The sequence below is a fragment of the Kogia breviceps genome, chromosome 4 (assembly GCF_026419965.1).
Source record: "Kogia breviceps isolate mKogBre1 chromosome 4, mKogBre1 haplotype 1, whole genome shotgun sequence".
Taxonomy (NCBI): Eukaryota; Metazoa; Chordata; class Mammalia; order Artiodactyla; family Physeteridae; genus Kogia; species Kogia breviceps.
Window position 1 is genome coordinate 90,252,632 of NC_081313.1, and position 26,268 is coordinate 90,278,899.

Below are 26,268 nucleotides of genomic sequence, written 5' to 3' on the forward strand. Positions count from 1 at the left end.
CAATGGTCTTCCATTTTACATGAAGTGGTATGATACTAAGGAGACTGCTATGTTGAAAAGGTATACTATAATACCTTAAACAACCACCAAATCATATAAAAGTGTGAGCCAAAAAAGGCCAATAGATGATATAAAATGGAATAATAAAACATATTTCATTAACCCAAAATAAGACAGGAAATGAAGTACAGAGGGGGAGGGCAAGATGCAACATGTAAGAAACAAATAGAAAAGTAGTAGCTCTAAATGCAACCATAACAATTTTTTACATTAAATTTAAAGGGATGAAAGATTCCAATTAAAAGACAAAGAATGTTGAACTAGAATTTTTTTTAATTGCCTAACCGTATGTTGTATACAAAAGATATTTTTTAAATTTAAAAACAGGAAGGTGACAGGAAAAGAGTAGGAAAAATACAGAAATATATATAACATGAAAAAACCAAGCAGTAAAAAATGATGTGGAAATATTAATATCCAGCAATGTAGATTTTCAGAGAAGGATGATTAACCAGATGTAAAGAGGGATATTTCATAATATTAAAGGGGTCAATTCCTCACAAAACATTAAAATGATAAATATATTTGTACTTAATAGGAGAGATTCAATCAACATAAAGCAAAATTTGGCAATAAAATGGTGATACAGCCAAACCTACAAGTATACTTGGAGATTTTTATACCTCTCTCTCACTAACAGATGGAACTAAAAAAAAAAAAATAGTGAAAAAGTTGGTAAAGATAGAAAAGATTTTTATTATACTATCAACCACTTTGAGCTCATTTGTCATTTATAGACCACTGCACTACGACTGCAGAATTCATACTATTTTCAAGTGCACTGGAGCATTCACTAATACAGACCAAGTACTCAACCAAGTCTCAATAACTTTTAAAAATTCAAATTTTACAAAGTATGACCTCTGTTAACAATGGAATTAAATTCTATATGAGTAAAATGATAGTTATATATTCCCCCAAATATTTGGAAGTTAAAAAGCATAGTTCTAAATAACCATGATTCAAAGAAGAAATCACAAGAACAAGAAGAAAATATTTTGCACTGAGTCATAATAAAAACACAACATGTCATCTCAATGCAGCATATAAAGGGAATCTGTAGTTTTTAAGACATATCTTGGAAAAATAAATGAGTTTTAAAATCAATGTTTGGAGTTTCCACCTAAAAAAGCTTTAAAAAAAAGGAGACAAAGTAAATAAAAGGGAAGAAAAATAAAAGAGAAAATAGATAATAATCTAAGAAAAACAAAAAAACCCCAGCAACTAAGGGATTATGACACCAAATAGTCACAATAAGTACTATGAAAGATAAAGGGTAGGCTAGGGTACAATCGCTATTTAAACTTGGAAATAGCAGACTCACTGCCCCATCATGGTGCTGTGAAAATGCAAGGATTTCTAGACATATAAATAGTTCTTCTACTGTGCAGAGAACTTTGACCACTTTTCTAAATCCTTATAAGTTGGTCAAAACACAAGATATGGAATGGTGTGATCTGTTTACAAATCTTCCTTCACCTGTTTTACAGGGATATACATTTTATTTCTGGAATAAATTTATTTATTATATCCACTCAGTTTCCTCCAGACAAAGTGACATTCTTCCCATAGTTTCAGTGTAATAAGTGATTCCAAACACCTTTTACTTGCTTACAATGGAACAGAAGAGAAAAATATCTGCCTTCTGTTGTACTATGCTGCTTCAAATAAAAATGCTAAAGAAGCACCTGAGCTAAAAATAAATCATAATCTAAAGCATTAAACTCTTTGACAAGACAAAATATTGACATCTAATCTATTAATTAGCTTCTGTTTGTAAAGGTATTGCAAGAGAAAAGTAGAATGTAAATACTAATTAGTCTTATTATTATTGTACTTCTTTATCCTTGTGATAATGTTATATAACCCTTCAGAGGGAATTATGAGGACAGCTGAAGTATAATCAAGCATAAAAACTTTTGAGTGCCTACATTACAAAGTTATAGGATAACTTATCATGAGAGAAATGTATTTCAGGCAGGTGTAGCCTTAGGATGAATGCAGCATAAGGGTTCTCATGTAATTTAAGGAAAGAAAGACTTTCCAGATCCCAAATAGCCCCACGTGACTTGACTGTGTTCCTGGAATTTCCCCCTTTAAAAATTCATTCTGTAGGGTCAATAGCTTTGGGGCCTTCAAGAGACCTCCATGAAATTTTCAGTAACTGTTGGAAGAAAACCCTGTAAGGCATTGTAAACTAACATCTCAAAACTCGCTGGTTGGAGCCAGCAAAGTATACAAGAGGTGGCTGTGAAAAATGAGCACCACCAGAAGTAGGAAAGAACACTACACATTTAACCAATTTGCTCAGTCTGCATGGAGACTGTTGGAGGGAAGTAAAGTTTTGTTTAATTCAGTTCTGTTTTTAAAAGAGCTGTAATGAATTATTCTACAGCTAGTAGATTAATCTGAGAGCCTAAAGTATAAAGAGTGTATGCAATATAAAGTGAACTTTAGAATTGAAATCACTACCAAAATAGGAATTTTCCTTGCTTATAGCTTGAAATTGTATGATAACAGAAAAGAGATGACTACCATAGAAGTGCACAGTTACCGTTACCGCTGGGATGGCAAACATCACAAGTATAAACACATAAACAGGTGCTAGGATGCAAATTATTTCTAATATTTTTGTCTCTGTGTGTTTTATTTTGTTTTTACTATAAACTCCCTATGGAGTGTGTATATGTATGATTTTTAAACAAATTAAATACATGCAAATATCTACATTAAAGCAAAATACCTAACATCAAAGACCAATTTCAACGGTCTCACCTTTTAGAATTATAATAATTCAAAAATATCAGATCGTTCCATAAATACTATTCTTATTGTTATTCCAATCCTACTGAATGAATTGATCAGATGTTGCCCTCATCAGGCAAGAAATGGTTTACCAGCAAATTTCTGCAGTTGCCAGGGGCTGAAACTATGGCCAAATAATACAGCTGTGGACGCAAACGGAAATTCCAGTCAGTGATTGGGAAGCATAGGTCCCAACGATGAAATTTTCAACAGGCATTGGGTATAAACCTACATCATTTTCAAGACCAGTTTTAAATCTTGAAAAGGAGATAAAAGGAGTAGAAGAAATGTCAGTTTAATTCAGTTTTCACCTTCAGACCATAATCTGTTCCCTTTAAAAAGTAAATTGGCTTTATTATTCCTCTGGTTAAAACTTTCCAGTGACTTCTTTTTCTGCCAGAAAAAAACCAGAATTCCTTATCTGGGCTTACAGCCCTTAAGATCTGGCCTCAGAGACAACTTCACCTCTTCTCACTGTCTTCTAACAGTGAGTCACACTGACCACCTTTAGTTACCACACCTGGTGAGTCCTTTCCTGTCCCTTGGCTTTGCTCTCACTGTCCCCTCTGTCTACACACACTTTCACCCTACACACTCCTCCCCAAGAGGTCTCCACCCAAAATCACTCCTTCAGAGGGATCCTTCCTGGCTGTCTAAAGTGGAATCCTCCAATTCCTTTCAATTTTTATCACCCAGTTAATTTCACCCATGGGATTTAAAACAGTCTGTAATTACCTCATTTGCTTACTGATTTATCTGTTCTCTATTTTGGATGATAACACCCTATGAAGGTGGGCAACATATTTGTCTGGTTCTCCACTATGTCTCCAGGGCTTAGCACAGTGCTTGGCCTACAGAGAGATTTCAGCTGTTTAGCTTTCCACTATTTTTACCATTATTGCAAAGCTTTACAAAAGCCGATTCCACAGCTAGACTGTCCTTGTCCCAAATGTCATTTTTTTTTTCTTCTTTTTTGAAGCAGGTGGGAACACTAGTGAAAGATTTTGGAAATATTTTGAAGGTAAAGACTATCTTGTCTGATAGATTAAGCGTGGAATGTGAGTGAAATAGAGACAGATGATTTCAAGGTTTGACTCAATAGAAGGATAAATTTTCTGTTCACTGAGAAAATAATGGAATGAGCAGTTTTGGGTCAGAGGGAGATTAGTTCAATTTTGGATATGTTAAATTTGAGGTGCTTATCAGCCCATCTAAATGAAAACACAATGTAGATGGCTGTACACCTGAGTACAGAATTCAAGGGAAAAATTAGGCTCCTAAGGGACCAAGAGACCAACATAAAAATGTTTATCATTATGAACCTCACTAACTTAAATTAATTGAAAGATTTATTTCACTTTTTATCCATATGCTTCAGCTATATGCCTAGTTTACTCAGGTTTAATTAGGTTGAAATTCTATGGGATAAATTTGGCCAAGATATTTGTTCTTCTCCGTAAGCCGATTCTTCTAGCTCTGCATTTCAAAAATACACAGCAGGCCCCAAATTTTGCAGCTGAATGCACAGCAAATGTTTCTCTTTCACTTTATCTTCTGCTTTAAAAATACTAATCTGTGTGACTGTCAAATTACTGACTATTAAATGGAGCCGTGCAACTTTTTAAAGAGGAAGATGATACACTTAACTCCTGAGTATGCAAGGAATTAACCCTTAAAATTGTATAAGAACATGGGATAATTGATCCTTTATACGTGTCTATTGTTCCTTTCTTCTCCCTATTTGTTTCCAAGTCATACACTGCATTCCTTGGAATATCTTGCCAGTTTATAAGCCTAAATCTACCAGGCAATTTGTAAGCATGAAACAGGGTGCATGTGTTCAGCTATAAATGAAAATAGCTATTTGTCTGTCTTTAGATAGAATAGGTACTTTAAATAATGCCATTTTGATCACCTAAATTAAAAAATAAAAATTTTATCTAAAAAAATTGTAGATTTTTTGCACTAGTTTTCATCTTATAATGTGGACATTCTACTATCCTCTATTAAAATTCTCCTGCGAGATACAGAGCTATAGAAAACCAATCAGAAAAAATAAATATGGAGGACACATTTTAATATAGCTTCTTGTGCAGGGGAAAGTGGTTCCTTGTAAACTTAAAATGCTGGACTTTCAAAGGCAGATGCTGATGCTGGGGTAGGGCAGAGCCTAGCTGTATCATCGAAGATAATCGAAAAACTGCCACATAAATATGACGGCATTCATTTTCATTCAATAATTCCTAAAGATTTAGCTCTAGAGAGTTACAAATTTTAGTCACATCCTGTCCATGTACCCCTAAAAGGGAGTCTATTTCAACTATTAGAATGTTGCTACCTCTCTATGAAAATTTTGGGAGTTTTTCAAATATGGAAGAAACAATAGGTCTGCAGTACCCCCAGATGTTCTCAAATAGGCACGCCGAGATGCTCATAATTATAGAAAATTAAACCATTCTCCTTTTGTAAGTCCACTCACATGTCTACCAGAATGTAAGCAGGGGGAGGGGGGAGCGATAAGGAGGAAAGGAAAAATGAGAGGTGAAGGGATCTGGCTGGTGCGACAATGCTACCTACACTTCCCTGACCAAGTCAGACTTGAGTTTCCTTACCATTAAAACATAGAAAACGTTTTTTGCTCTGGGCTAGTTTCATCCTCAGTGACTCCCTAATAGTAACCCGTTATCTACCAAGACAGTGCCAACCACAATAATCTTTTGTGGTCCCAGTTATACAAAAAGACTAGAAGTGCACTTCCTATCACACCTGACAGACACCAGTGGGTGTTAAACTGACCTATTTTTTTTTTCCACCAACCTTATACTGCTGTGGTGGTAGTGATAATTTTTTGTTTTGTTTTGCTTTTGGTGCCTGCCTGTTCTCCCTCAGACTCTTGTCTAGCTATTTAAAAAATCTACTTGAACTTGAAAATAATAAATTTCATGATTAATCTTACCTCTCCTCATATTAGTCTCCAACTGAATCTAAATGCAAGTGGGCTGAGAAAAGAGTACTGAAGGTGGCCGTCCACACACTGGAGGGAAAATATGCCATTTATCCCACTGTTGTAAATCACCAAAACAGGCAAATAGGATCATTCAAGTCCTAAAGGGAATTTCAGGCGTCTGAATTGCCCACATTGGCGGTCTACATCAATCAAATTAACTGCCCTCTTGTCCAATTCCCATTCATGCGGTACCATATAGCCACATGAAAGGGGAACGGCTGACAGTGAGGTTTGCTTGGCAACAGAACATACGAATACTGAATAATTTCTGTTTCTGATGACTGCAAACCCTATTGAGTCACAGTTAGATTAGATGCATCCCTGACTATAGAAAGGAAAGAAAGAAAATGCATTCTTGAGAACTCTTTTAGTGCTTCTGTTTAAGTATATTCTTTCCTAAATACAGAGTGTTCTGTCTACATATCCTCCCCCAAAACAATTACGTGCTTCTTTTTCATATCTTCCAGCCAAATTACCATGACTTGGGGCCTATCACTTTATCATACTCCTGAACATATCTGACCTAGTGGCAATACAGCTCTGAAATACGAGGCTAAAGTGACTGCTTCTTGAGCCAGGAGTGAAAGAATTTACAGTAATAGTACTACTCACACCAGTCCTATCTGGACTCATATGTAACATCGATGGGTATTCTAGCATCAAGAATTTAGAGATTTTTGTAACATGGGGATTATTAATAGAGTAGTATATGGAATGGAACAAGAGAGGGGGAAGGGAACTTGTGCATTACTTTATTCGAGGTTTTCTTTTTTTTTTTTTTTTTTTTTTTTTGCGGTACGCGGGCCTCTCACTTATTGTGGCCTCTCCTGCCGCGGAGCACAGGCTCCGGATGTGCAGGCTCAGCGGCCATGGCTCACGGGCCTAGCCGCTCCAAGGCATGTGGGATCCTCCCAGACCAGGGCACGAACCCGTGTCCCCTGCATGGGCAGGTGGACTCTCAATCACTGCACCACCAGGGAAGCCCCGAGGTTTTCTTTTATATGCATGCAGCTGTCACATCCTCTCCCTGCTGGATATCAGGATGTTTACCATGTGGTTGATTCTTTGGCCAGCTGTGTTTAGAACTGTGTGTGACAGCAAAGTGCTCTGTGATGACTGAGGATAGCTAGATGAATATAGAAATGTTGGCAGCTTTTCTAAAATGAAGCAGAGGGTCTTGCTGGTAGATTTAAGAAGGCTGGGACTGCTCAGTTGCTTTGATTTTTGCTAGCTGTTCCTGTTGACACTTCCACCACTCCCTACCATCTCTATCACCACTGCTGTGATACAGTGTTACACTGAAAATAAACCTGAAAGTACTCAACTCACACTTGAGGAAAATGCCACAGAGGTCAACATGCAGATACTAACAGAGAGGTGCTGGCCCAGGTTCCCAGCAGGGGTAAATGACCCTGCCTAAGTCCATGGGCTGTGTCACTTCCCAGACTCCTCTCTCACAACCAGATACAGTTGTGTCAGGTAAGTTGTCTGAGTGCCAAATGGAATTCACTGTTTATTGTCCTTCTTCCTATATTTTATCTATGGACAGAAGAAGGTGAACATTACAGGAATAAGACCCATAGGCATCTGAGAATTCGTGAGGATGAGTATGGAAAAGAAGCTAGAGAAAGCATTATATGTGATTCTTTTTTTTTTTTGCTGTAATTCAGTTATTACAAGCTTTCCTTGCTAGATATCAGTATGCTGATAGGTGGCTGATTTGTCAGCCAGCTGTGCTTAGACTTCTGTGTGACAATACTGGTTTGCTTGTATAAATGGTTTAGTAAAATTACAATGTTAAAGATAGGCTTTTTCCTTTGAATAGCTTGATGTAGGAAAAAATAAAACTGAAAGAGGCCCAATCAACATTAGTTCTAACTCGACAAGACTCAGGTTAGTGAACTATTGTGAAGAGCCAAGAATTTAGTGACATATCACTTCAGATATGATGGATGCTTAGCAATTACTGATCTTATATTGCAGTGACAGGGTTGGCGTTGAAGGTGGAAGCTGTTCAGAATGATAAATGGATATGACAATTTATTAAAGATATAAGGCATGATTAGTGTTGGATACAGATGCACCCTTTTAAGAAGGAGATGGAAGATGAGGGAAAGAAAAAAAACAAATGAAAAGGGAATTTATAATGTGAAAATTAAGTTTGGGGAAGAAAAAAAAGATGCAGCACACACCGAATTTATAAACACATGCAGAAATTCTAGAAATGTAGCAGCAATGTAGTTTGGAGTTAATGACGACATGCATGAAACAGATTTATCACACAATTCTCATACATTCATGGCACCATCTCTCTGGGTCCTCATGTCCTCCTCTGGTTACTGCTATCCTCCTCCAGGTTCCATACTATAGAACATCCAGGGCCTGTTTGGAGGACATTTTGAACCTGCTCTGTGGCCTCTGATTTCACTGCAGTCCTTGGCATGAACATTTTCACATAGTCAGGTTAACTTGTTTGGTCTGAGTTTTACTTTCTCAAAGAAAAACTGGAGGACATGAAGTACTGGACCTAAAAATGTTATGGGAGGAAATTAATCTCCTAAATGTTTATCTTTGTCCTTTGTTGGATAAACTAATAGAAGAGACACACTGTGCCATTGCTAATGATATAAATACAGCATTAACAAATCTTATCTTTTAAAAAGAATGGAAAGAGTGGTGAAATTTTAAAAAGGCCTATAAGCCTATGAAATAACCAGAAAGACCATCAAGATATGTTTCTAAGTGATAATCGAACTTCATAATTTCTTGGTATTTTGATACATGCATATATTTCATTAGAGGTTAGAAATTCATTTCTGTCATGTGTACATAGATATACATATATTATATACAGTATACAGTATTACTGCCCTTCCTGACCAGTGGATCTTGTCTACAAACTTAGAAGGCTTCATGCATTGGTTTGGCACTTAACTTTTTGTTGTCGTTGTTAGGTAGATACTGCAAGGTCTTTGGAAGTATGCGTCATTTATAAAAAACTGCAATCCTTTTGTCATCTGCATTTATATTCTTTGTGTAGTGAGCAGAAAGTGCTTCTCAGAGATACTCAACGAGGGATATTCTATCACTGTCTAGGTAGATTATTTTGGAAATTCTCCCTTGTCCATCCTTGAAATCAACATCTCCATAGACTTAAAAAATTTTTAAAGCATTACTATATAATAATTAGTTATCAGGACCGTCCATGAATTTTTCTCAAGTTGTTATAAATTGTAGATTTTCTCCAACCTCTCTGGCTATATCAAAGGTTTGGTTTGTTGGTTTTTTTGCTATCTTTCTCTTCCTTCCAGATATTAAATGGTGGTATTCCTCAAAATTCCACCCCAGGTCTGCCTCTCATCTCACTTGATGTTCTTTACCAAGGCAGTGTTGGTTAAAGACATTAGTCATGACATGACATTAGTCACCACCTTCATTCAGTGACTCAGCCCAGACTCTGTCCGAGAATAACAGTACTGTGAAACTCACTTTCTATTTGACTTCTCCACTTAAACCTCTCAAAAGCATTACTTCAAATTCAGCATCTTTCCTTAACCTCAACCACATCCTACTCTCCCCCATCACCCCTTGTCTCAGTGAATCACACCACTATTGGACTAGTTGCTCAATCTGGAAAAGACATTTTCCTCTCCGCACCTCCTGTCATTCTATCTAATCATCATCAAATTCTATTGCTTTTTCTTCCAAATCTTATGCAAATCCATCTGCCTCCTTTCCATCTGTATTGCCACCAACCTAGTGCAGGCTGTATTACAATAGCATCCTATGCACTTTCCCAACGTAACAAAGCCAACAATGACAACAATGAAAATGACTACGATACATAGTAATAAAACTAATATACTTATTACACTGATCAATAATATATCAGTATATTTATTATCTTACATTTCTAATTATGCCACCATATATTTATTAATACAATACTAATAAACATTTTTGTGCTTACTCTGTGCCAGATACTATAGTAAGCACTTTTAGTTGACTACCTCATTGATTTCTCATAAGTACCAACAAGAAAGGTACTATCATTACCCCATTTTATAGACAAAAACATTCAGATTTACAGAAGTTAAGTGACTTGCACAAGGTACATCACACCTACGGTCATGTCACAACCTCAAACACATACACACACACACACACACCACTCCTTGCTCCTTACTCTACCATATAACACACATTCAGTGCCTTCTTATGGCTTCTAAGATAAAGCTGAAAACCATGACCAACTCTCCAGCTTCACCCTCTTGTGGTCTCAGTGACCCAGTTACACAACTGTTCTTTTAGTTCCTTAAATGCTCCATGATCAATTTCACCAGGGGGGGCTTTGCACATCCTGTGCCCTTCTGCTTAGTATTTTTATTCAATAATTATTAAATGTCTAATATAGGTCAGGTACTACTAAATTGTATTGAATAACTGAAAATACAAAAAAAACAGAAAATTGTGGGTGCAAAGTCCCAAATGTCTTTATGGTGGAAAACCAATACGCTAGAGACACAATCAGTCATTCTGAACAAGAAACCATCAATTACACTCTAAACATAGTTTGTCTTTGTCTTCCTAGTGCCTAACACAGTGCCTGCACACAGATATGTGTAGTTAATGCTTCCTGAAGGGATATGCAACCTGTATCAGGAGTTCTGTTTTCTCCCTACCATTTAAATCCATACTGAGAGACAGGCCAGGAAAGACTGGGTTAGTTGGGGAGTGACATTTGCTCTGACAGGTGGACAGAAAGCACCTGCCCTGGGTACTAAGGTTTTCAAAGATTCATATGCCCGATCAAGAACTTGATCCTATCAAGGAGACATTTAGAAACTGGGGAAGATTAAGCCCTTTAACTGATTGACTTCATATTTTCTGAGAATCTAGAGAGTGGGAAGACTACTCCAATTTGATTAACATCATATCCAAGTTTACATTCTAATTAAAGCAGGTAATAAACACTTGTCAACCACTGTAAAAGCATTTCATCACAAGCTAAACAACATCGCCCTTTTCTTTGAAAGAGCAAAGTGCACATAAAAAACAAAACACAAAAAAACAGATTTTGTTTTTGTTTTCTGTTGCACAACTTTTGTTTTCTCATAGGGCTGTCATTTGAATCTAATTGATCTGTATTTGAAACATATCAATAGAATGTTTTTACATCTCATCCAGTTCATTTTAATACCTGTGCCATTTTTAAGATTCTGCATTACATCATGTTACTGTGAATGGAGAACTCCTGGGGTTGATGATCATATTGAAGCTGGACACCTGTCTTATAAGCACAAAGTCACTGCAGTGAAAGTGGCAGCTAAAGCTATGGCCCCACTGATAACACCTAGAATTCCTGTTCAGACCAAGGCTCCACTGGAAAGGCAGGAAAGGAGAGGAGACAACCTAAGATAGATGGGGACTGACCTATCTCCTAGGGAAGACCAGAGGTAAACAGAGTCATGTATTGGAAATGGAGGTATTTTGCACAGTCTTGTCACTGGTAATTGGACTTCACTTCCAATACCACTTCACTCTAGAAATTTTAACACTTTAAATGAATGATCTGAGCTGATCATCTAACCAACATTTTAATAATAAAATATTTCACAGAAGTTCAAAACATAGGGGCCCATCTCTGAAGACCCACTCGTGTTCTCTATTTCTCCTCAGCTGAAAATTATAATCAGCCATGTGAACTATCAAGATTCCAAACTTTACTCTTCCATAATGGGTCTTGATACCGCACCCTCAAAATGCATGTATGACTTGGAACCAGATCTGAATTGTGTTTTAATTCAAAAACTAGAAACAAGAAGGGAAGCAAAACATAACCAAAAATGAAATCATCGGGAGACTGTATGTTCTTTTTTAAAAGTCGCCAGCAGTAATTCATAACTTATGTAAATTTTCCACATATTATTTATCACAATTGTATTAATAAATATTACATTATGAAGAAAATAAATATTTTAGAAAATCTACTCAATTATAGAACAAAAGGATAAGAAGCCAACATGTCCAGGCTCTTTACATACATTCTTTCCTTCTATCTTCAGGACAAACCTAAGAGGAATGTACAACTTTTAAATTTTTAAAGATTAGAAGCCTAAGGCTCAAAGAAGTTAAGTAACTTACTCTAAATCAATCAGAAAAAAAGCTATAAGAAAAACATTCTTGATATTCTGTAAAGGAGGCACAGACTTTTTTCTCCTGCATGAAACAGAACTAGACAGATGTGTTTAAAGCATTTTATTTAAGAATCTTTTGGAGCTCTCCTTTTTTAAATCTCTCTCTCCAAATAGATATATTTATAATATATTTTTTCCTCCATTGAGTTTAGCTAAAAATCATACTACTTAATGGAAAGTGCCTCCTCCGACATAGATTTCCTAATATTAGCTAGAGAGATGCAGAGCCCAGAAAAAAATGTTCCTTAATCAAAGTCAAGTTCTGAAAATCAAGATACAGAAATTGAAAAAAACACTTATAAAAAGTTTTTCCTATGACTTGAAGATAAGTTTTTTTTAACAAGTGCTCAAGGCTTTACCATCACATGAAGTCCCACCTGAGGGGAAAGACATGAGCATAGTAGACTCAGGAGTCAGAATGCATTTGTTTAAATTCAAACTCTAGCACTTAATGATTATAAATTCTTGGGCAAATTACTTAACCTCTCAGCATTCATATCTACAAAATGGAGATTTTATAGATATATAAAATCTATAAAATGGATAAAATAATCAATCTACATCTAAGGGTAGTGCTTAGCATAGTGCCTTGTTTATAAAATGTACTCGTGTAGGGTGGCAAACAGAATTGTTTGACTATAACACTGGAGATTCATCTTGAATTGCTCAGCAACTTGGAAGCTAGAATTAGGGGTCCTAAGCATCTGCCATGTTGTAAACCCAACTCACCAGGGAGCCCAGTGGCCTCCTATTACAACCATTAAGACCACTTCCGAAGGGCTCCAAGTCCTGAGCATCTGGCATTTCTAGCATCCCTATCCAGCTGATGCCCACCTACCTCAGGTGACTTGGCAACTGGGCCCAAAATGTTTATTTCTTCCTTGAGAAAGCAGTTTCACCCTTCCACTATAAGAATGTAGGATAGCAGTCATACAGTGTCTCTCCCCTCAAAACGCAAATCTAGTTTAATGTCCAGTTGCTTGCCCAGACTCCAGCATCCCTTCCACTGAGACAATGAGAAATGGGGACCACGTGCCTCTCTTTGCTGCTCACTGTTGGTCTTTCCAGTAAAACCTATCTCCTGGGACACTGTGGTATCCACCTTTCCCCACCTCATCTCCATTCAGCAAATGTTAGCTACTCCTAGCTCCGTTACCTTGGAATTGGCTCCTTTTATAAAGGAGGATTCATAGGAGACACAGTAGCCTTTGGTACGACCGCCCTGTTATGAAGTCAGCTATGTAAAATGTCTTGCCTGAATGACTACAGATGTTCTCAGTCAGTTCTTGCTTGTTTCAGCTGAGCTCTCTTCCAGGTGCTGGTCTCATGAATGAAGTCTTCTGATATAAAATTTGTTAGCAAACTAAGCCTAATCAGAGATAACATTTTAAGTTAATATTCTCCTAGTCTTTACATGTGTGAGAATAATTAGTTGTTTGTGAGTTTTTAGGGATTCAAGGCATAAGCTTAGAAAATACACTTACAAGAAACCTCAGAAGCCAAAAAGTATAGATGTAGAAACTGGTTTTTGAAAATTTGATCTTCAGAGTTCTGAATTCTCAGCCTTAAGGTAAATTTAAGATAGTTTTACTGACAAAGAGAGAAAAGGAAAAAACTATGCTTTGAAGTAGAAGTATACTATGCCTCAGTTTTGGGCTGCAGTTTTTGTGATATAGTAAAGAAACATAATGATTTTTTCATTTAAAAAACAATGCTGAGGGGCAAGAAGAGCACGCATCCAACAACATGTCCCACTAAAAAGCAAAACCCCAAAAATTCAATGTACAGAGCAAAACAATGAATTTTCTTTTGAAAAATTTTGTAAAGGAAAGAGGTCAGATCTGCAAGTCATTCAAAGCAAAATACATATATTTATAAACATATAAAGAAAGAATTCCCATTTGAGAGAATTTTACAGGCTAAAAACACAAGTGAAGAAAAATATTTTGGGGAAAAAGTGATAGGTCATCAGATATAGTGGATGCTTCAGCAATAAGGAAGCTCCTATGTTCTCCTTACTGGTAAATGTTCACATTTTCGCACTGAAATAGGTACACTTTAGTGCTCCATGGCAAGAGAGAAACATATTATCTTAAATTTCTTGTCTTCCTATCTCTTATATGTGCCCCATCTTCTGTAGGAGTCCTTAAATGTTGGCCTTCTTGCTATCTTACACATTTCTTTTTGAAGAAAACACAAAATGGAGCTTTCTAGGAATACGTGATAAGGAATTGGTGATATGACCCTATGCAAGAAGACTTTTAAGAGGTGAAAAAGAGCTAAGCGTACAGTGGGCTTTAAATTATGTCTTTGTGCTTTACCTATAGGATTCCACCATGCTCAGAAGTTCATTAACTGCATTAGTTCCAGTCTGTGGATCTGGATGTGGGAGGAGGTGGAGAAATGACAAAAGGAGCTATAGCTACGGGACCGTTGACTAGATGGAGAATCAAGCAAATGGAAGAAACAACATTTCCCAACAGTTAATGTTTAGTGAGCCAGAGCCATTTTTTCAATGCATTAAAAGTTAAGGTTAAAGCTTAAACATGCTTTTCAACAACTTTTTTAAAAGCAGGTCTATCCCATACCCCAAACAGACAGTAGAGACTGTTCAACCAGGACTGACCTAGACTTTGTCTTGATATCACTGAGCTCTAGCCCTATTCCACTCACATCTGGTGTAGCCAGGGATGAGTTCATCCCTGACTGGAGCTGGCAATATGCACAACTCCAGGGGGCACAGTTACCACGCTCTACAGCGTGAAGGGTGCAATGTGAAAATCACCCTGTGCTGCCCCGAGGGACTTCTGCTAGAGGGAAGCTCAGGCTGCTGTGCTGCTGTGGCTCTCATTCAAGCCAGAGACCCTAAGTTTAATTTCTAGAGGCTGTAATGAGCTGTGAAAAAATGGATAAGAAGATAACATTTTTTAAAGATCAGTGATGGATGATTCTCATTTATGTAATGAACTGTAGGCTGAGGAGAAATCTCATATACTAATCCTTCAAAATCTACAGCACTCTTTGGGTCTTAACCCCACCCCTTGCCTATTATGCCTTCTTCTCTGACCCTGCATATTCTCTACCCCTGTCCCCAAACCCTGTGCATATGTCTCCACTGTACTTTCCATTCTAAGTATGTCTCTCCCCTTACTTATATCTTCTCCCTTTCCTTTTGATCTCTTTCACCTTTCTTTCTGCTCCTAACATCTATCTCTCTGTTCTGCTATTTTAAGCATTCCCAATATGTCACCTTATCTCTATCTCTCTAGGTCCTTCTTTTCTGTGTCCCAGTGGGCATCATTCATCTCCAGCTGCCTTTTTACTGTCTATTTACCCTTTCCCCCACTGTTTCTTTAATCTCCTTTGGTCAATACCCTGTTTCTTTTATTTTTCTAGTTTCTTTCTATCTTTTTTTTTAACTGACCATGATGAGAAACCAAAGTACAGTGTCCTCTCTGTGGTCCCAGACTGGTTTTTCTTCCGTGTCTGCAGTCCTTGAAAATGTACAGAAGACATTTGGGGATTCAAAAGTAAATCTCAATACTCATAACATTTAAAGCTGGCCTTTCCATTACACCTTGAACATACTGCAATTTTATAGATATTTATAACACTTGCTGAAGAACATTTTTATACTATTTATTCCTGCACCGCACATGAGACTACTAAAGTGAAGGCTGTGTGATCCTTAATCTCAGCTCTACATATATTCCTCACTGGCTTTAGAATTCTTGAAAAAATGCTTAAACCTATGTCAAAACTCTTCTCAAGCATGTGTCTATTTTTCTCTTGACTACTTGTGTGCACAAAAGGAAAACTTGCCTCCTCGCCCTGTTTCACCCAGTTATTACCATGTGCTAAAGTCCACCTTTGGGCAGCAACAGTCACATGATTTTGAACTCAGAAAATGATTTAGGCAAATGCTGAGGAAGAAAGCTTCCCGAATAATTTAGCATCTTCTTCAAGAAATCAGAAAGTAAGCCACAAAAGAGATCAAAGAAGTAGTAACAGACTCATAAACATAAGAACAAAAATACATGAGTTAGAATCCAAAAGCTGGTTCATAGAAAAAATAATATAAAATAGATAAAATACCAAACAAACTACTTAAGAAGGGTAAAAGGGACAAAATGCAAATATACAAAATGAGAATTAGTTAAGGGGAAGGGGATAACCACAGAAACAGAGAAAATAGAAGGATTATGGCCAAAAAATTCAGAAAAATGGAATAAAACATGTAATATTTAAAGAAAGCATAATTTGCTAAAATTGACTTAAAAAGAAGGAGAAAGATCTAAAGAGACCGATATTCAGGACTGATACTCCAGATACTTTTATGGCAGGGGCCTCAAACAATCAGAACGGAATCCAGCTGTACCTGCACATTACGGCTGAATATAAGCCCTGCCAAGAGCCACATAAAACAGAAGAATTTGACAAAGAACTACCCTTAGAAGAGCTATAAGGTACTAATGGTTTAAGAGGAAATTCTACCAAAGATTAAAAAAGTAGATAATTCCAAATTATTGAAATTTTAGAACATAGAAAAAGAAAATAAATGGGCATTTCATATTTGATAAAGATATTTAAAATCAGGGAAAAATATTGAAGTGAGATAGATCACTCAATAAATATTGCTGGGACAACTGAGTAGCCACATACATCACACCACATACCAGAAAAAATTTCAAATGGACCAATGATTAAAGTGTTCAAAATGAATCCTTAAAAGTACTAGGAGAAATGTAACATTTTAATCTTAAAATGAAAAGAACATTCCTAAAAAGACTTTTAAAAATCCATAAACCATAGTGGAAAATGGGAGAAAATTTTAAATATACTTATAATTTATTATATTGACATTTTATAATGCTGGAAGGATACACAGCATTTAATGATAGGGAGAGATGGGGGTAAACTAGGCAAATGTAGGTCACTATGGAAGAGAGGCTTTCACCTTATTGAAACATTGATCTATATTACATAATAATACCTATTTTCAGCATGAGGAAGTACTTTCTGAGAAAGGAATACTTGCTTATGATAAAATATCTAGGAGGTAGTGGAGCCAAGATTTGAATTAAAAAAGAGAAACTGAGTTAAATAATGTGGCACATGATTATATATAATTTATATAACTCCAAAATGTAATATGTTAGAATAACTGAACTATTTTGAATTGTGCTTCACTTTACCTTACAGTAAATTGTAGAACTCTCTTCTTCATGGAATCCTGCTTTTTGTTCAGATATTTCATTTGGTGCCATTTTATCAATGGTTTTTTCAAAGGAAGAACACAGGTATCAGTGGAAGGGAAGAATAGTTTGGAAAGTATGTTGGCAATTCTCCATCCTATATATTTGGAGAAATTTTCACCTCCTACATTTAGTTGGGTCATTTATCTCAGCCTGTTGAAAGAAAAGAAAAAATAACCAGTTGACATAGAATTAAATGAGAAAAAATGATGTATTATTATTAAAGTTAAAATGTATGTATATTTTCTTTGACTAATGTTGCATTCTTCCTATTAAAATAAGCTTTAAAAGAAAAATGCAGTTCCCCAAAAGATTTTAAAAATCATAACAAAAATTTTCAATGAAATAAACAATTAAGCATGAAGGAAATCAGTCTTGAAATTTCAAAAATGTAATGATATAATTTCCATTTTAAATTTGTATACTTCCCACACAAGAATTTCATAAGCATTTGTAATATTTATTTAATAAGAAATTAAGCAATCAGTTGAAGTAATACAAATGTTTTATTAAGTCAGAATTTCATTTCTCTGTGCATAATCTAAACTTTCCTTGAAGTCAACAGAAAATTTCTATAGCACAAAACTTAAGTAAAAAAACAAAAAGGGCCTTATATTTAGCTTTCACTGGAGATGTTCTAGGATTTAGATTTATATTAAATTGAATATGTCCTAATATAGAAAAAAACCTAACACAAAAATTCCACAATACTTAAGCAATTTTTATTCAGGAAAGAGAAATTTTCTGAATTTTCCTATTTATATTCAATAATGTCCATGACTGATTTTTAATTATATCTTCTTTTGAGACAGTTAGAGGCATGTTTTCCTTGGCTGGTATCAGTAATAATAAATGAAGATGTAAGTTTCAAAATGTCATGTATTATACTTTTTTTTAGTGTTTACAATATGCTAATATTAAAAACTCTCTTCCTCATAACTAAGTTAGGTGTTGCCTCCTATTATTTAAGTTATTTCAGTTTTATTTAATATTATCCATCTCTGGGCAGCTCATTACCAGTCACTCAGGATTCATCTTAAATGTCTATAGATCCTATGGTAGAAAACAAAGGAATGAAAAATGTTTTTCTGCATATGAATATCTAACTAACCTCTTTAGGATTCCAAGATCAGGATTAGCTCAATGAAATTACTATTTAAAGAATGACTATTGCATTATCTAGACAAAATTACAGTGGAAAAAATGAGAACAATCTTATGATAAAGATTGAAAAAATAAAGGTTTAAAGCAATAAGGAAAATAGCAAAAGGCAAAGTAAATACATATGGAATACTGTGAAATGATGAGAAAGAATAACATGCAAAAAACATGTGTAAAAAAATACGGTGAAAATCATGCAAATAGGTAAGCATCAAAAAAATGAAATGAGGGCTCAAAATAGCCTTAAAGTGCTAGAAAATTAATACTGACATTTAAAAAAGAAAGCTGTATTTTCACTATTTCAGAAAAGGAACTTTATCACTAGCCTTCATTGAAATATACCTATTCTTAAATAGCTTTGATTTCAATTATCTCTGGATGTTGAAATCAGTTTACAATTATGTTTATACTATTCCCAGTTGTGTATCTTGCTTATTAACTAGGTCGAAATTATGGAAAGAGCATTCAATTTCAAACAAGAAATTAAATTGTGCCAAGAACACTCAGTAGCTGTTGTGATTTTTAGGACATTATTTAATATCTCAAAGTCTGCATGTTCATCTGTAAAATGGTAATCACAATACCTGGGCTGTTTATTCTGCTTAGTTTCTCTGGATTAATTTTTTCATAAGAAAGGGTACTTCAAAATCAATAACAACATATTGTTGCACAAACATACTACTATGAGCTCTTCCACTGCTAAGAGAATGATGAATTAATAAATGTGTGAGTAAGTGAATGGACCAACAAAAATAATGTCTTCTCATCACATAATTTCTGGTACATTGTTTCCAGGAGAGCATTACCATTCATTATAGAATCTTAATGGTCTTTTCATTTTGTCTCATTTGGCTACGCTTTGCTTTCTTCCCTCCCAGACTGGATAGGTTATATAGATCTAGATGCCAGCTCTCGCAAATAGCAAAATGAAGGCATTGCCACATCTTTCATGATGTTTCCCTGGTTGAAAGCCCAGGTTAATTTTCCACCCTCAATGATGTCCAAGGCATTCAACTTATGGAAATGTAGCTTCAAATATCGGTCAAAGGCATATCTGCTTTCTCTATAAAAGGTTTTGTTTGTTTTCCTGCAGGAAAAAGCCAGGAAAGAATATGGGGCTTTGCAGTTAGAAAGATCTGAAATCAGGTCTGGCTATCCCACTTACTAATTTAAAATGCAAACTTGGGGAATTTAGTTAACCTCTCCAGGTCTGTATTTTGTGTTTAGTTTGGTTCCATTTTGTTTTTCATTTGTGATGTGGAGATAATAATTACCACCTCAGAGTTTTGGGAGGATTCACTTAGACGACAAAGGATGATGATCTGTCTAGCCAATAGTGAGAAGCTCAATAGGCATCAGTTGCTTCAGGGCTACCCTAAGACAGACACTGATGCTCTGGCTTTTATAAGATCCTTCCTCCACCAATCTTGAGAGGACTTGATCTAACCTCTTCATGCTGAAAACAAATTTGTTACACAACCACTTTTATATTAACAAATTTATCAAAGAGGATTATACTTCCATAGTCATCTCTATTCTAAAGAGTCTTCATTCTCTTAAAGATATAATTCTAATTTTAAAATTCAGAGACTATGAATTTATTTATGCCAATGGTGCATAAGTATAAATCTATACTTCTTGGAAGTAAACTAACCCAAAATATTAATGACCATAATTTAGATTCCAAATTCATGAATTTACTACTATTGACTGCCAGTGAATACTACCCCAGACTCCAATCTTTAATTAATTAATTAATTAATTTTAATTTTTTTTTTTTTTTTTTTTTGCGGTATGCAGGCCTCTCACTGTTGTGGCCTCTCCCGTTGTGGAGCACAGGCTCCAGACGCGCAGGCTCAGAAGCCATGGCTCACGGGCCCAGCCGCTCCGCGGCATGTGGGATCTTCCCGGACCGGGGAACGAACCCGTGTCCCCTGCATCGGCAGGCGGACTCTCAACCACAGCACCACCAGGGAAGCCCCAGACTCCAATCTTTATACATTATTTATACATTTACATTTTTATCATGTGTGCCTATTTTCTTAGCTATGCCATGCAAGCTTTAAAATTCAGGATTTTTCTTACTGCACTGTTGAAACTTGACATTTTTTATTAAGAAAGAAATGGCAATTTTTTTTATTATCTATAATAATTTTACTGATTTAGTATTAATATTGAAAAAGTGGTATTCCTGAAGAATATTTCTCTCTCACATAGATTGTAGCAACATGCAAGGTCCCTTCTATCTTTATATTGGGCATATATATTGGGCATACCCACCCTTCTGTCTTTATATTGGGCATAATGATGGTAAAAACCAGGATTCATTAAGGTTGGCAAGAAGTTGGATGTCAGAGCAGGTGAAATTACACAAGGAATTATGATGTAGTAGCAATACAAAAGAAAATAAAAGCCTGTCCAGAGTTCTGAATTTTCCATCAATAATTAGGGAAATATAGTACCAAAATTTAAGCTAACTCACACTACCCTCGACATGATGGAATAAAAGAGGAAGAAATAGGATATTAAGCCCCTGTGGCATAGTTTGCATTAAATTTTGTCTCAATCTCTTACTATGTCTCTGTTTTTGGTCTCCACCTGTCCTTAAGTAGTCTTAGACCTGGGAACATTTAACTTATTTGTGGAAGAAATTATAATTTTTTCTTCAAACTTCAAAATTTAAATGGAAGTGACTTACTAGTGGTCTCAAAAGGTTATTTTCTACAGGAGTTATAAAATCTCACAAGGGAGGACAGCATGAGTAACTCCTTGTTACTAAAATTGTGGTCCTTAGACCATTATTATTGTCATTACCTAGGAGAGTGTTCTAAATAGAGAATTTCAGGCCCTACTCCTGAATACATTAAAGTTTAAAAAGGACTGATGTAGTAGATTAAGAAAAGGACTAGATGGGAATATCCATTTTCCCACTTTACAAGTTGTGTGATCTTGCACAAGCTACTTAACCTCTCTAAGCATGTTTCTTCATTCCTAAAATAGAATAATAATAATAATACTGTCCTTTCTAGGTTACTGTAAAAATTAAACATAAAATGTGAATATATTTTCTAGCATAGTGTCTGGCACACAAAAGTTTTTCAATAAATGTTAATGCCTTGTTTATATCTAATTTTGGAGGCAGGATGACATGGAAATGGCAAAGCCTTTGGGTTAAACTCACTCATAGGTGCATGCACCACCAGCTACCTCTTTTGTTCTTGTTTAGACTCAGATCCTCTATCCGTATGGGTGATGATGGTGGTGGGAGAGTTATAAGGCTTAGATGAGTTAATAAAGGTAAGATACTTAGGACAGTGTCTGGTGCATTGTAAAAACTCTACAAATATTTTTGTTTTCTTAAAACAACGTATCTGTTATACTGGAATTCTATTCATAAGTATTTAAAGAAACCACACTCTTTCAAAAATACACCTCCCTTTCCATGTTTAAGAGTTTCCATTTATGTCAAAAGAAGAGCCATATGTGGGGGATGAGAGAGATTGTTATTGAGAGAATAGAGACAAATAGTGCTGTTTATTCTATTTTGCTGCTTAAAGATTACATGAGGAAGATGGCAGCATGGGAGGATGCAGAGTTCATGTCTCCCTACAACTAGGGCACCTGCTGGATGCTGGTGGGGGACCTCAATACCCAAGGAAATGGGAGGAACCCCAAGCAACTGGGTAGGATGTGGAAGGGAGTGAGGGAGAGGAGAAGTGGAGGCCAGACAGGATCAGTGCCCCTGAGGGGTGGCTGGGAGAGGGAAGGGGTTCCCACCCTGGCGGGACCCTTGGGAGCTTGGAGGATCATGGGGGAGTGCACCTAGCATTTCTCCTGCCCAATTGGATCCTGGGAGACCTGCTGGGCTCCTAGAGCTGGTCTTCTGTTCTCTGGGGCCCCCTCTGGGCCACGTGGGTCCTAGGAGCATAGGAGGGAGGTGGGGGGAGAATAGGAGAGGCGGATGGGGAGGGGCCCTCCGGGACTGGAGGGTCAGGGGAGGCATGGAGGGTGTTTCCCCCACCCACTTGGGCCCTAGGAAGCCTGCTAGGCTACCGGGCCTGGTCCTCCATTCTCCAGGGCCCCCTCTGACCTTGTGGGTCCTAGGGGCATGGGAGGGAGGAGGGAAAGAGGAGGTGAGGCGGACAGTGGAACCCTCCAGGACCAGAAAATCAGCAGAGGTGTGGAGTGCATTCCCCCCACCCATTTGGGCCCTGGGAAGCCTGCTGGGGTCCTGGTTCAGGTCTTTTGCCTTCCAGGACCCCCTCCTGTGTTGGTCCTGGAACAGGGGGAAGAAAAGGAGAGGTGGTTGCGAAGTGGCCTTCTGGGATCGGAGGATCAGAGGAGGCACCCGGGCATTTCCCCCACACTCTTGGGCTCCCAGAAGCCTGCTGGGATCCCTGGCCAGATCCTATGTTCACCAGGGCCCCTTCCAGGGTGCACTGGTCTTAGGGGCATAGGACAGAGGCAGGGGGAGAAGAGGAGAGGCGGAAGGGGAGGGACCCTCTGGGGTGGAGGATCTGGGGAGGCACGGAGGGTGTTTCCCCCACCCACTTGGGCCCCAGGAAGCTTACTGGGCTCCCAGCCATGGTCCTCCATTCTCCAAGACACCCTCTGGCCATGGGGGTCCTAAGGGCATAGGAGAGAGGCAAGAGGGGGGAAGAGGAGGAGAGGGAGATGGGATGATCCTCCAGGACAGGAGGATCAGGGGAAGTGCCACAGGAGTTCCCCCTACCCACTCAGCCCCAGAAAGCTTGCTGGGCTTCCGGGTCTGGTCCGCTGCCTTCCTGAGCCCTCTCTGGCCATGTGGGTCCTAGGAGGGGAGGGAGTGGGGGAAGAAGAAGAGAAACGAAAGGGGAGGTACCCTCTGGGATAGGAGAATTGGGGGACAGACCTAGCATTTCCCCCACCCACTTGGGCTCAGGGAGACTGCTGGTGTCCCAGACCTGGTTCTCCACCCTCCAAGGCTAGAGGCACTGCTGGACCCTCCTACCGTGCTGAGCCTAAGTGCCACCATCCACCCCTCCCAGCGCCTTTTATGACCCTGTTGGGTCTGAAACATAGGCCCTGCCTACCGCCCAAACCGCACCCCTACCTAAGTCCTGCCACACACAGCCAAGGCCTTTTCTGGCTTTTTTTTTCCTCCTATCTTTTTCTATTGTGGTTCTCTTTTACCTTCTGGTTGTTGTTTCATCTATATATTAATTTATTTTTTCTAACATATCTGTTAGTTTTCTAATTTTATTTTATTTTTTACTCTGTTATTGTTCTGCTCCTTTTTTTCTTTTCTTTGTTTTGCAGACCTGCATGCCTTGTGGAATCTTGGTTCATGAGTTGTGGGTCAGGCCTGAGCTCCTGTGATGGGGGCTCCTAGTCCAAACCACTGGACTAACAGAAAACCTCAGACCGTGGGGAATATTCATCACAGTGAGGTCTCCCACAGGTCCTCATCTCGACAACAAGACCCAGCTGTACCCAGCAGCCCACAAACTCAAGTGCTGGAAGCATCAGGCCAAACAACCAGTAAGACAGGAACACAATCTCACCCGTCAAAAAAAAAAAACAAAAAAAAAAACTGAGACAACAAAAAAATATGTCACTGATGAAGGAGCAAGGTAAAAAATTACAAGACCAATAAATGAAGAGGAAATAGTCAACCTTCCTGAAAAAGAATTCAGAGTAGTGATAGTAAACATGGACCAGAATCTCAGAAACAGAATGGAGGCACAGATCAAGAAAATACAAGAAATGTTTAACAAAGATCTAGAAGAACTAAAGAACAGAGATAAACAACACAGTAACTAAAATGAAAAATGCACAAGAAGGAATCAATAACAGAATAACTGAGGGAGAAGAACAAATAAGTGAGCTGGAAGAGAGAATGTTGGAAATAACTGATGAGGAGCAGAGTAAAGACAGAACAATGAAAAGAACTGAAGACAATCTCAGAGACCTCTTGTACACTAAACACTAAACACACCAACATTCAAATTATAGGGGTCCCAGAAGATGAAGAGAAAAGGAAAGGGTCTGAGAAAATATTCAGAGAGATTATAGTGGAAAACTTCCCTAACATGGGCAAGGAAATAGTCACCCAAGTCCAAGAAATGCAGAGTCCCATACGGGTTAAACCCTAGGAGAAACACACCAAGACACATATTAATCAAACTAACTAACATTAAATTCAAAGAAAAAATATTAAAAGCAGCAAGGGAAAGGCAAAAAATAACATACAAAGGAATCTCCATAAGGTTAACAGCTGATTTTTCAGCAGAAACTCTGCAGACCAGAAGGCAGTGGCAGGACATACTTAAAGTGATAAAAGAGAAAAACCTACAACCAAGATTACTCTACCCAGCAAGGATTTCATTCAGATTCAATGGAGAAATCAAAAGCTTTTCAGACAAGCAAAAGCTAAAGAATTCAGCACCACCAAACCAGCTTTACAACAAATGCTAAAGGAAGTTTTCTAGACAGGAAACACAAGACAAGAAAAAGACCTACACCTAAAGCAACTAGAGAAAGAAGAACAAAGAATATCCAAAATTATTACAAGGAAAGAAATCATAAAAATCAAAGCAGAAATAAGTGATATAGAAATGAAGAAAAAATAGCAAAGATCAATAAAACTAATATTTGGTTCTTTGAGAAGATTAAAAAAATTGATAAACCTTTAGCCAAACTCATCAAGAAAAAAAGGTAGAGGATGCAAATGAATAAAATTAGAAATGTAAAAGGAGAAATCACAACTGACACCGCAGAAATACAAAGTATTATAAGAGAATATTACAAACAACTATATGCCAATAAACTAGACAACCACGAAAAAATGGACAAATTCTTGGAAAGGGACAATTTTCCACGACTGAACCTGGAAGAATTAGAAAATACAAAAAGACTTATCACAAGTAATGAAATTGAAACTGTAATTAAAAATCTTCCAACAAACAAAAGTCCAGGACCACATGGCTTCACAGGTGAATTCTATCAAACATTTAGAGAAGAGCTGACACTCATCCTTCTCAAACTCATCCAAAAAATTGCAGAGGAAGGAACACTCCCAAACACACTCTACAAGGCCACCATCACCCGGAAACCAAAACCAGACAAAGATATCACACAAAAAAAGAAATCTGCAGACCAATATCACTGATGATTATAGATGCAAAAACCCTCAACAAAATACTAGCAAACAGAATCCAACAGCACATTAAAAGGATCATACACCATGATCAAGTGGGATTTATCCCAAGGATACAAGGATTCTTCAATATATGCAAATCAATCAATGTGATACACCATATTAACAAACTGAATAAAAACCATATGATCATCTCAACAGATGCAGAGAAAGCTTTTGACAAATTTCAACACCCATTTATGATAAAAACTCTTCAGAAAGTGGTCATAGAGGGAAACTACCTGAACATAATAAAGGCCGCATATGACAAACCCACAGCAAATATGATTCACAATGGTGAAAAAGTGAAATCATTTCCTCTAAGATCAGGAAAAAGACAAGGATGTCCACTCTTGCCACTATTATTCAACATAGTTGTTGAAGTCCTAGCCACAGCAATCAGAGAAGAGAAAGAAAAGGAACACAAATTGGTAAAGAAGAAGTAAAACTGTCACAGTTTGCAGATGACATGATACTATACACAGAAAATCCTAAAAATACCACCAGAACTACTAGAGCTAATCAATGAATTTGGGAAAGTTTTAGTATACAAAATTAATGCACAGAAACCTCTTGCATTCCTATATACTAACAATGAAAGATCAC

The 26,268-nt window shown here is 37.2% G+C and overlaps 1 protein-coding gene across 1 annotated transcript in view; it reads right to left on the reverse strand.

The window, feature by feature from the left end:
• Window positions 1-26,268, reverse strand: part of TMEM232 (transmembrane protein 232) — a gene marked incomplete at its 5' end in the record, with an annotated part of 213,606 nt that overhangs the window by 108,523 nt on the left and 78,815 nt on the right. Inside the window, 2 exon segments of the mRNA XM_059062356.2 lie at window positions 17,265-17,456; window positions 17,458-17,477. Coding sequence (XP_058918339.1) covers window positions 17,265-17,456; window positions 17,458-17,477 — 212 coding nt within the window.